The sequence below is a fragment of the Nematolebias whitei genome, chromosome 20 (assembly GCF_014905685.2).
Source record: "Nematolebias whitei isolate Nwh7 chromosome 20, NemWhi1, whole genome shotgun sequence".
Lineage (NCBI taxonomy): Eukaryota > Metazoa > Chordata > Actinopteri > Cyprinodontiformes > Rivulidae > Nematolebias > Nematolebias whitei.
This window is the reverse complement of record NC_056517.1, coordinates 10,440,229-10,452,383: the sequence shown is the minus strand read 5'-3', so window position 1 is coordinate 10,452,383 and position 12,155 is coordinate 10,440,229. Positions and strand designations below refer to the sequence as shown.

At 43.5% G+C, this 12,155-nt stretch overlaps 1 protein-coding gene across 1 annotated transcript; it reads right to left on the bottom strand.

Moving 5' to 3' along the window:
* Positions 1 to 10,395: 10,395 nt before the first annotated feature.
* On the bottom strand, positions 10,396 to 11,925 carry plag1 (pleiomorphic adenoma gene 1). Its single transcript, XM_037694473.1, has 2 exons — positions 11,683 to 11,925; positions 10,396 to 11,560 (listed from the first exon to the last, which is right to left on the bottom strand). The coding sequence occupies exon 2, from the start codon at positions 11,554 to 11,556 to the stop codon at positions 10,402 to 10,404; it is 1,155 nt and encodes a 384-aa protein (XP_037550401.1). The 5' UTR covers positions 11,557 to 11,560; positions 11,683 to 11,925; the 3' UTR covers positions 10,396 to 10,401.
* Positions 11,926 to 12,155: the final 230 nt, after the last annotated feature.

Sequence of the window (12,155 nt, the reverse complement as noted above, 5' to 3'; positions counted from 1 at the left end):
TTTCTCTACATGGATGACATAAAAGACAGCAGAGATATGCTGTTGTTCAAGGTACTGTAGGTCTTCAATTCAGAAAAGAGTCATGCGTACTCTTAGCTTTTAGAGTTAGTAAAATCAACATGTAAGTCTTTGTGTTTCCACAGTTCTGTGCAGGGCCCCTGGTGTTGGAGAGCTTTATAACCTACTCTGTTAAAATGGCAAAACCCTCCACATGGACTTACAAGCAGAAGAATAGTCGGGAGGTGGGGAGGGGGCGTGGATGGACTGGAACTGGGCCTCTCGCTCACACACTGAGTGAGACGGTGGTGTTGTGGAGTATGTAATGTTTTCTGTTTGGGTTCATGGGGTTCAAACTGAGGGTTCAGCTGAGTTGAATCTGTCTCCAGCAGGAGGAGCTCGTTACAGAACAGACTTTTCTTTTTCATTCTGTACTTTCAGGAGTAATATTTAGAACCGGCTGCTGTGGGAGCTGTCAGGTAACGGCTTGTTTTGTGCAGCTTTAGAGTGTCGCAGGAGAAAACGGACATATTTAGATGTGGGCTAGAAAAAGACGCCCCGCTGAGAGAGATCTCTCTCAGTCTGGTTCTGAGTCCTCGCTCAGTTCAGCCTGTAACATGTGAGATGTCTCCAGCACAGATGACACAATGTGTGGCTATGAGACGAAAACATCTAGTCCATGAGTTGTTTTTACAGCTTGAAAAAACAGAGCTCGACTTCAAGATTGGTAAAGAAAGAAGGAAGTAATGACTTTATGTTGTTTTCCTGTCCACTGTCACAGAGTGAATAGAGTAGTTATAAACACCCTCCATCTATCCATCCATCCATCCATCCATCCATCCATCCATCCATCCATCCATCAGTGTAAGTTCTGAGCACAAAAACTTGGTGTGTGAACGCATGAAGGAGTAACAAAGGTTGCTTTCCAAAACTGGGTTGCTGTGTCAAAATTCAAGATAGCCGCATATATGTGGGGGTGGGGGGTGGCAGAGCCTTCACTGTACCTGGTGGTGGTGGATAAGATCGTTCCCTCCACACTCCAAGATCACTCTGCGCTGCCTCGTCCAAAAACAAATAAAAAACAATAAAAATTTAAAAAATCAACCTCTGTTTTTCTCCACAGCGTAACTTCTACCCACCTGAGTATTTTTAAAGTATCTTTACCTGCTTCTTCCTTTTCAGGTTGCGGGGGTCACTGGTGTCCATATACAGTAGTCACTGTGCGAGAGGTGGGGGACACCTGGACAGGTCTCCAGTCCACCACATGGACACAAAGAGACAAACAACCGTTCACTCTCTCACTCACACCTAAGGACAATTTAGAGTTACCAGTCAGTCTAACATGCATGTTTCTGGTCTGTGGGAGAAAACCCATGCAGCACAGAGAGAACCCGCAAACTCCACCCAGAAAGGTCCTGGTCCGGGATTTGAACTGGCAATCTTCTCGCTGAGAAGCAACAGCTCTACCAACTGCGCCACCGTGCCGCCCTCCACTTGAACTTCTTGCACCAAAAACATTCCCTGTTCAATCAGTCCAGAAAAACACTCATCTTTAAAACTACAAACATTCACTGTTCAAATCGATGACCTCGTCTTCACGCTTGATTTATCTTAAAGGAGAGCTCAACATAATAAAGTTGTTGAGAAAAACGTCACATTTAAGGCTTCAAGTGCAATAAATGTTTCCAAGTTCAATAATTGTGATCATAATAATTGAAATTACTTCCGGTCTTCTCCGGGTTTGGACGATCATCTCGCTCCAAACGGAGCTCGGAGCTATCTGCAACAGGTAAGATGCTTTTTCCCACCGTGCCCCTTTTAAAAACATCCAGTTAAACCTTTAGAGACTGAAGCGTTGCAGGAGTCAGTACACAGTTTTTATGTTTTCTGTTTATTAAACTTTCATTACACCGAGTACAAACACGAGTTGGCAACTCTTCTCATAGCAGCAAGGTATGTGAATGAAATCAGGTTATTCTGCCAAGAAATAAATAATCTGCTTCTTTGGATGATGTCATGGTTAAAACAACAAAACAACAAAAGCTGCAGCATTAATATAGATTTTACACAAACACTTACACGTACATGTTTGTGCCTTATATTGCCTATACGTATAAAATACAACAGTAGTTTGTGAAGTATGGAGTCCATCATGATTGAAACAGATCTTAGTGTCCTAAAACCAACAGGGTGGGGGGATGGATTACAGGCATGTCTGTAAAACGACTACAAAAGTCACAGTACAATAAAAAAAAAAATAGATATACGTGGTGCCAGCTGATCCAAACTATCCGTTTGAAGACGAGAAACGAGGCACCCGAGGAGCCTCAGACACATTTTAGCAGCTTTTCTCCAAACATGTTGCGGTGTTCCTCACACGCACATCAATCAAAGGTCCACTGGTACCGCTGAAGCTTATGAAGACGTTTGACGCTGGACCAGCGACAGGATCCGACAGGGCTGCTCTAACCCAATCACTTCTCTGCTTTATAAGCATGGAGCTCTACATCGTGGAGCTGAGGACGTCTGAGCGTCTTTTAGAAAGAAGCTCACGTCCCGTGGAACGCTCAGCATCAATATCTGTTAATGAACCACCGATCTGAGCTCTATTATGGGCTGCAGGCTAATCCAGCAGAACTACAAAATACACTTTGAAAGATTTGTTGTTAAAACACACACAGAACCTTTGTGCAAGTAAAGCAAAAATTAAACTTTGACAGGAAAAACACTGTCCAACTGTACCTGTAAAAATAAACCACTTTATAGTCCATGTACATATTACTGTTCTCTACGAGCTAAATATACCATCATCTGTAGGAAGTTTCAAATCACAAAGGTATCGGAGAAAATACGGTATTCTATTTACAAAAAGTGCTGTCATTGCCATAAAGTTATAGCAACTTGCCAACATTTATTTTTAATTTTTTTTAAAAAACTACCAGCCTTCACACGATGCAGGGAGCGCACGTCAACAAAAGCTTCCGAACGTTCAACGATACGATTCGCACGATGGATGAGGATTATCGTCTCTGATCGAATCCTGCCGCTCGGGAAGGAAAACCGTTAAGACAGGATGGATGTCTGAGGTAAATGATGAAGAAAGATCCTGGAGCTGTTTTCACGGGGCCTGCCACTTGGCGGCCATTTTAAACCATGAATTTGACCGTACTCTGTGTCAGGCATCAATCCTAGCTACCACCGTGTCAGATTTCAGCTGAATGTGACTAAAAATGGCCGTTAGACCTTTTACCTATTATACAGTAATCCCTCGCTACTTCACGGTTCATTTATTGTGGACTCGCTCTATCGCGGTTATTCAAAATAAGATTGGACATGACACACAATTGGCTGATTGATGGATGAGCCGCACGATCGGCATGGAATTTTTATTTATAATAAATTATTTAAAAATATTTAGCACCTGCTGCATATTTGTGCAGCCCATACTGCAGGATAAACTTCCTGCTGCAGCTGATCAGCTGATTTTCATGCAGAGTGGAGAAGTGGGCGTGGCCAAGAGCGCTTGCAGGTGGAAAAGAGCAGAGGAGGCAGGGAGCTGAAATCATGACATTCTGTGCTCTTTTAGAACGAATAGAGTTTAGAAACATTGTTTAAAATATTGCAAGAGTGTGGGAAAGGTTTAAAACACCTATAAATACTAAAATAAACTACCACTGTACTACTATTCCTACTTCGTGGATTTTCACTTATCATGAGTCTTCAGGATACGGATCCCACGGGATAAACGAGGGACTACTGTATTAACTTTTAGATTCCTTTTAGCTTTGGTGTCCATCTTGGACTTTTGATTAGCATGTTCAGTATGTAGTGGGGGTTACTCTCAGCTACCACCATACCAAACTTCAGTTGAATGTCTTAAAACGGCTGAACAGTTTCACTCCTCTGCTTCCTAGAATTCAGTATGGCAGGCCCCAGTAGGAACACGAATGACCCGTTTGGGTTACAGATGAACCGAGGATGGACTACAACACCGGTCAGTTGTTGAAGCAGCTACAAACTGGGAGTAACCTTTACCACTTCACCCCATTTTGCTTAGTATCAGATACATAAGAAGACCAGTGCCTCCAGCTAACGTCATCGTTTGGATGTTTGGACCTCGTGCTGGTGGAGGAATTCTCAGTGTGTCAGCGTATGAGCAGTCATAAAACAACAGCTAAATCTTTTGTTGGAGTTGATTCGCTGCTGCAACCCTCGAAGAAGAGAGCACCCAAACGAAAAACAAGTACGGACCTTGATGAAGTCAGGTGTGACGCCCATGACAGTAGCTGACGTGGTGCGATTTTCTGGAGCGCAGCGGCGTTTTGACTCAGTTCATGGACCTGAAAGTGGTGGCGGTGCCGCCGTGGGGACACGCTGCTGGTTACAGACCACCACCATCCATCATCTTTACCCGCTTCTTCCTTTTTGGGTCACGGGGTCACTGGTGCCCCCATCCAGCTATCACTGTGTGAGAGGCGGGGGACACCTGGACAAGTTTCCAGTCCATCAGGGACACCTAGAGACAATTTAGAGTTACCTATCAGTCTAACATGCATGTTTTTGGTCTGTGGGAGGAAACCAGAGTACCCAAAGAAAACCCATGCAGCATGGAGAAAACATGCAAACTCTACCCAGAAAGGTCCTGGGCCGGGATTTGAACTGGCGACCTTCTCGATGAGAGGCGACAGCTCTACCAACTGAGCCACAGCGCAAAAAATAATTCCACGCTACTGAGATGAACAACTGAGATATTCTCAAGCGCAGTAACATGAAGTGACAACTAACAGGAAGTGACGCCAGTAACAGGAAGTGATGTCAAAGAGGAACAGAGCATTGCCACAACAACTAACAACACAGACAGAAGTAAAGAATCTGATGTTTCTTTAGATGATTTGGAGCCACAATCAGACGAAGGAGTCAGATTGTTTCAATAAACAAAGACCAGGAAGTCCCCCTCCCCCATTTATGTCACTTCCTGTTTGCCTTTGCCTGCACCAAGTTCAAAAGAAAATGTGCCATTTATGTAACAAAATGGGTAAAAATCATGTGTTTTTTGCAAAATTTCCCAAATATTGGGATGTTTTCTTCCACTTGTTGTATCTGCAGGTCTCTCTTGAAAATGAGTCCTCAATGAGACTACCTCCATAAATAAAGGTTAAATAAAATAAAAACTGCAGGTCAGGCACTTTAACTGAGACTCAAAGTGTTGGTGATAAACCTGCAGCCAAGAAACATGGACTCTCTGTGCTTATATGTGTCTTTTCTCTGTGTTGTTTTATTTCAAGTAGAATGTGGCTGGTAATTGGAGTTTACTGTCCAAGCTTGGGATAAAATAGAAAAGAAAAAGCTGCTTACAGAGAGCGAGGCCTTAACGTGTCCTTATAAAGGACACATTATTATGGTACCTAAAGATATATGTTGTTCTAAATCCATCATGTATGGCAGAAGATAATTCATATATTCATATCTCTATTTCTGATTTTACATGTAAAAATGTGAGAAGCCCTTCATGCTCCTCCTGAGATGAAGAAGGTTTAAACTGGTCTGGTTTTATGTGCAGGACATTAACCATCCCACAGAAATGAGTGGATTTGTCTCCAGACTGTAGACTAACGGGGGGCAGGGGGGGGGTATATGGGGCCTAAAGTCTTCAAATGTTACATTTGATTTAGGAGCAGCATCAATAGGACATCTACATTATTAGATATAAACTATTAACACTGTTTTACTTTGTCATGTTTCTGGTTCTGGTCAGCCCTGTGTTGCATTTTCACTGCAGCAGGACCTGAAACGACATGTTTGTATTCAGGATCGTGGACTTTTTCTTCCATATCACAAATATGAGTTACTTTGTGTTGGAATCGGGTTCGGCGGTGAAATGCTTTGAGGTTGTGTGGTCAGACCAGGCATGGGCAACGTTTATTTTACAAAGAAACAAATGAGGATATTTAAATCAATCAAAGAGAACTGGAAAATTAATTTTCTTTAAGGCAGATATTCGGCATTTTTCAAGTAAAAATAAATCTGCCAAGTATTGTTTTGGAATAAAAGACTAATTTCTGTAAACTAGCTCCTCCGTTAGCCTAAATATGCAAATAAATAAATTCATAAATTATACATTTGCTTTTTAACCTCCATTTCTGGAAATGATGATTTAAGAAAAAAAAAAAAATGTTTAGCCTTTCTTAATCCAAAGGTTTTCAAGATATTTCTCCAAGATGTTTGATAAAAACTATTTCATCAACTTCAAACGCTGTTTTCAATTAAAGACATTGGGGGCCACATGGAGCTTGTCCAAGGGCCACTTTTGGCCTATGGGCCATACGTTGCCCACGTCTGAGTTAGAAAGAGACAAAAAGTGGAGATGTTGGCGAGATGTTTTTCAGGACACTGCAGAGCCAGTATCTGCACAAACTATGCTGATGATTAAAAAACAGAGACCAGGAGGGATTGCACCGCATTGGGTTTTACAGGAAGACAGAACCAGAACCATCTAGGGTCAAAGACGTTTGGACCTGCAGAGGGAAACTGGACCGAGACAAAGAGATGCTGTGTGAAGGCTACGTTACGTTGTTGATGAATAAAAATAAACTTTTGTAAAAACTATAAGGCACCGTATTCACTAACTGGACAAACCTGTTTCTGTCAATTAAACATTTCTTTCAATTAGACTATATCTAGGAGAACTTCTATTAAGTTTTCACTTCTTAAATCCTTTTATATTTCTGTAGATCATTTAAAAATCAAACATTTTTAGGCACTTCAAACGTCATGTAGAAAGTTTTCAGTCCATTGGTGACATTTAATGGCACTTCAGGTTATGTTGATGTTAAAGGGGTCGGGAGGTGGGGGTGGGGGGCTGGAGGGGGGGTAAAGGTGCACAACTTGAGGCCTCTGATAGAAAAATAAAATTAAAAAAGGCTCAAGAAGTAGAAAATATCTGTGCATACGACTCACTCTCAGGAGCGGGTAGGTGTTACTAAACAGTAGAAGCCAGATGTTTACATACACCATCTATAAAATATGTTTTAATCTCCCAGTCTGACATTAAACCAGAACAAACTGGTCCTGCTTTAGGATCCACAGAATTATTTCCATTTCCTAAACAATGACAGAGATTTTATCCACTTTGCCTTAAACAATTTAGCAAAACACAAATAATGACGTCATGTGTGTTAATTGGAGGCGTATATATATATATATATATATATATATAGAGAGAGAGAGAGAGAGAGAGAGAGAGAGAGAGATAGATATAGATAGATGCATCTTTCTGCAGCAGCATGGATCATGATCATAAAAACAGACAAAGTGTGTCCTCCTCCATAGCTCTGCTTCATTGTTGCAAACACAGGATGCCTGAAGGATCAAAATTCATCAAACAATAAAACACAAATATAAACGTTGCAAAATGCATCCACCACCAAAACTAAAGACCTGCAAGACCAGAGCAGCTGCTGAAGCTGGTCAGAGTCCACAGAGAAACTGGACCACCATGGACTGAAAAGACTCTAGGTCAGGAAGACTTTACAGCCAAAACAAGCTAAAGAAGACCTCGATGTTTGGAGACATGTCCTGTGGTCTCAACTGTTCAGTCATAAAGACCATTGTTACTTCAGAAGGATAAAGACAAAGCTTACAGTATCTAACCTGTAAAGCACGGTGGTGGCAGCACCATGCTGTTGTTGTTCTGCTGTAAAGCACGGAGGTGGCAGCACCATGCTGTGGGTGTTCTGCTGTAAAGCACGGAGGTGGCAGCACCATGCTGTGGGTGTTCTGCTGTAAAGCACAGAGGTGGCAGCACCATGCTGTGGGCGGGACAGACTGGTGAGCTTCATAAAGTAGATGGCATCACAAGGAAAGAACATTATATAGAAATATTGAGGCAGCGTCAAGACATGAGCAGAAGTTCAAGCGTGAACACAAACGGGTCTTCAGGTGGACCGTGACCCTGAGCTGACGGCCAGATGAGCTACAAGGTGAAGGTCAACAAAGTCCATGGCATCATCAAAGTTGATGGCCATCACAAAGCCCTGATCTCGTATCATTTTAAGCAAAGGGATCTCTGAGAGCAAGGTGACCTCCAAACCTGCCTCAGTTCTCCCAGGAGGGACGAGACAAAACTCCAACACACTGATGTGAGAAGCTGAAGGACAAAACGTTTGACCTGAGTCAAACATGAAGAACACCTATATAAACTTTTTAACTCTGAATCTTCTCTCATTTCACCCTTTAACAGAAATACATCCTGACCTGAAACAGGAAAGCTTCAGTCCGATTTATTATCAAACAATACGTTGTTCTCTTTTTATTTGCTGTATGTAAACATCTGGTGCCATCTGTAATTCGCTTAAAGTTCAATTTATCATCTTTCTAATAATAAAATTGTTACTTATCTCAGACGGGACAACGAGGCCCTGAATGTGTAACAGAGATTTAAAAAAAACAATGGTAAAAATATAGACAACCCACATACACCAGAAACTTGAAGCTAAAACTAATTAACAGTAATTTCTGGTCTATAAGCTGCTACTTTTTTCACAGGCTTTGACCCTGCGGCTTATACAATGCTGCAGGTAATTATGATTTTTTGAGGGGGATGGGCTAACGAGCTTCATGCCATCAAAACATTTAGCCTCGTCACACCCGGGTGCTCACAGAGCTGCCCAATGCACGTCTCTCGGAGACCATTGAAACAGTTTCATTGGTCCACTGTTGGTCCGTTCTCTCCTCCCCTCCCTGTTATGGGGGCACAACAAAGTATTTGCAGCCCCTCAACATAAGTGTGAATTGTGCATTTAAAAGAGCTCAGTGGGAGACTTGGATGACTGGTAGCGAGAAGTGTGCAGGAGGAAGATGAGGACAGCGATCAATGACTTCCTGGTAGGCTACTGTATTTTTTTTAACCAGCCGTGTTACCGGCAGCGTTCAGAATTTTTTTTTTTTTTACTGTGCATATTTAATTAAAAGTTACAAAAATAAAAATTGGTGTAAATATCTCATGTTACAACGTGGACGCCCACGGCTTATACACAAGTGCAGCCTATACATGTACAAAATTAATATTCCTTTTTAAATTTAGTGGGCGTGTCTTATATTCAGGTGTGCTCAATAGTCTGGAAATAACGGTAAGTGCTAATGGCTTCCCTAACAGTTCAACGCCTAATTAGCTCGATTGCTATGTCCATGTAGCTGTAGGACGGAAGAATAACGTGGGAGACATAAAGCGACAACAAAAAACCCCTCAACATGTTTAGAGCTAAAAAAGAACGACTTCCTGTCTATTTTGTTAACGTCACAATCCCAGCATCCTAACTGGGCCTGGGTCCAGAAAAAGGGACACATTTTCCCGTTGACGAAGGAATAAAACCTCTAGAAAAACGAAATGTGACGCGATAATACTGCTCCTCGGTTCAGTCCTCATCCGGTACCTTGAAGGTCCTAATGTGGGAATAATACAGCACTGATTGAAGAAGAGTTTCAACTTGGCACCGAGATCTTGTATCACGTGTCAAACTCAAGGCCCAGGGGCCAAATATGGTCCTTCTTAACGTCTTATCTGGACCCCATCATGATATTATAGAAGTAAAATACTTTTATCACTTCTCGTTTTACTTTAAAACTGAGCATACTTTAGACTGCGCAGACTTCTCAAGACAACTGGACAACTCTGAAGCCAAGAAAAGTAGTTTCAATTTTACCCTAATCTTTGATTTTGATACGGTAAAAGCAACAGAGAACGTCAAATGAGACCAGTAAAACTCGAGGAGCCTGCAACCAAGAAAAGATGCCAGGTATCTGACTGTAGGTAACATTTTGACTGAAACTGGAATTACTTTTTAATTTTAGCCTCCTTTTGAAAACGAGTTTGACACCCCTAAAGAAGGGAACAGCAGCCTTACGTATGTGACCGAGCATGTAGCTGAACATTTAACTCCACTAAGGTGTCATTTTAAACTTAAGCTATCAAGAGTAAAAAAATACATGTCAGCCTGAGCACGTCGCTGAATCTTACATCCTGTTATGCGAATAAAGAGAAACATTTAAAATCTGTATATATTATATAAGGAGCAGATAAGTATATATTATAAAATATGGTAAGAAAATAGGCCTTCAGAGGCGTATCTACACAAAGACGCAGCATGAGAACGGTTTTCCTGGAGAGGTGGTGGTGAAGATTTGTCAGTTGGTCAATTGAAAGCTTGGACTTTTGAAAACTAGTTGGCAACACAAAATAAAAAAATCAACACATTCAACTCTGAGCGTATCTCCTGTGTTCGTGTCGGTCACCCTGTCATAAATGACTTGCGAACACCTTGTAATCTGCGTTGCGATGCTTTGTTTGAGGTTTGGACCTGCTGTCGTGGCTCGGAGGCTCAGATCCGTCAGACCATACATACTGGATCACTGAAAGGCTTGGTGGAAGCGAGGCAGTGTGGTGGGTGTGCTCAGGTTGGATATGAAGGACGAAGGAAGTCCTTGAAGCAGATTGTCCTCAGCCTCCGGCCCTGCTGGTGCCTGGGGGGGCAGCTGGACTAGAGGAGCCGGCTCTTCGGGGGGTGAAAAGGCCACGCCCTGCCCCTCGCTACCTCCGATCTGGTTGTATGGAGGTCCATTGAGTGGCAGGTAGTTGAACAGCTGAGAGAAGTCCATCAGAGAGGAAGATGAGGCCGCAGAGTCAGATATTTTGGAGAGGGACGTCTCCTCGCCTGCTTCCTCCAGCATCCCTCCTTGAGGCACCAGCTCGAGCTTGGAGGAGAGCTGGGGTTCTTGGGCAGCCGACGAGGAGGATGGTACGCTGCTCTGCAGCTCCATCAGGTACGTCTCCAGTTCTCCCTTTAGGTTTTGTTCCCTCTCGTAAGAGGGGATGGTGTATGAGGTAAAGTTGGAGCCCAGTGGGTACTTTAAGGAAAACGGGTAGGTGGGAGCAGAGAAGGGCTGTGTGTCCAAACCAGGGACCGTATACATGTTGAGCTGGTGTGACCGCGGCGCCAGCGTTCCTGGAAGCTCGCCCTTGATGCTTCCAGATGTCAAATCATAAACGACAGGCTCCAGTGAATCAGCTGGCTCGGTTTTGACCTTCAGCAGCTCCCTGGTGTGGCTCTTCTTCATGTGGCGGGTCAGGTGGTCCTTCCTGCCGAAGCGCTGAGCGCAGTACTGACAGAGAAAATCCTTGCGTCCGGTGTGCACCACCATGTGGCGCCGCACATCTTTCCGGGTGTAAAACCGTCGCTCGCAATGCTCACAGCGATGCTTTTTCTCTTTGGTGCCACCGGATGACTTGCCTGCATGCGTTTTGAGGTGTTCCAGGAGAACGCCGGTGCTGGGAAACGGCTGCAGGCACACCTGGCAGGTGAGGTCTCCACTGTTGGCAGCGTGGAGGGCCAGGTGGCGTTTGAAGCCAAGCTTGGTGTTATAACTTTTGCCACACTCTTGGCAGGTGAATGCCTCCTTGTGGGGGTCGTGGGTGTGCAGGTGATTTTTCAGGTGATCCTTGCGGTGAAACATCTTCTCACAGTACGAACACTTGTGGTTTTTTTCTGGTGAGTGAGTTGCCATATGCCTTGAAACACAGACACACACCATGAACACATAAAACTACAGCAATAATATTTAAATGAATACCAAAAGCACAATTCTTCTACGTCAGTGAAATGAGCAGAAGACAGTGCAGCTTGTTTGTACCGTAGCAGCTTGTATTTGGAGACGAAGGCCTTGGTGCAGTCAGGGTGGGAGCAGCGGTACGGTCTTTCCCCCGTGTGAGAGTACGAGTGCACCTTCAGCTTCTCCAGACTGTTGAATGCTTTCTGACACTCTTGGCAGGGAAAGTTCTTTTTGGGTTTTCCTTCTGCTTTTCTGCGCCTCCCCGAAGGCGGTGCAAACTTAGCTTTCTCCAGGATGTGGTCACGATGGCCTTCGGTTCCCGTGGCCATGGCACCCTAAAGCAAACCTGCTACATGGACAGATGCACCGATCCCAACAAGCACTGTGACGGTTCTGTCCAGCTGGATGTTCTCAACACTGCCTGGACTCCGGGGCCTGAGAGAGAATGAGAGAGATCACATGAAAGAGAATGTATCCTCTGAATGCAACACTGTCACGTTTTATACGATAAACAATTAGCTAAACAGTAAGTTAAAGCTAAAATTAGAAAGACA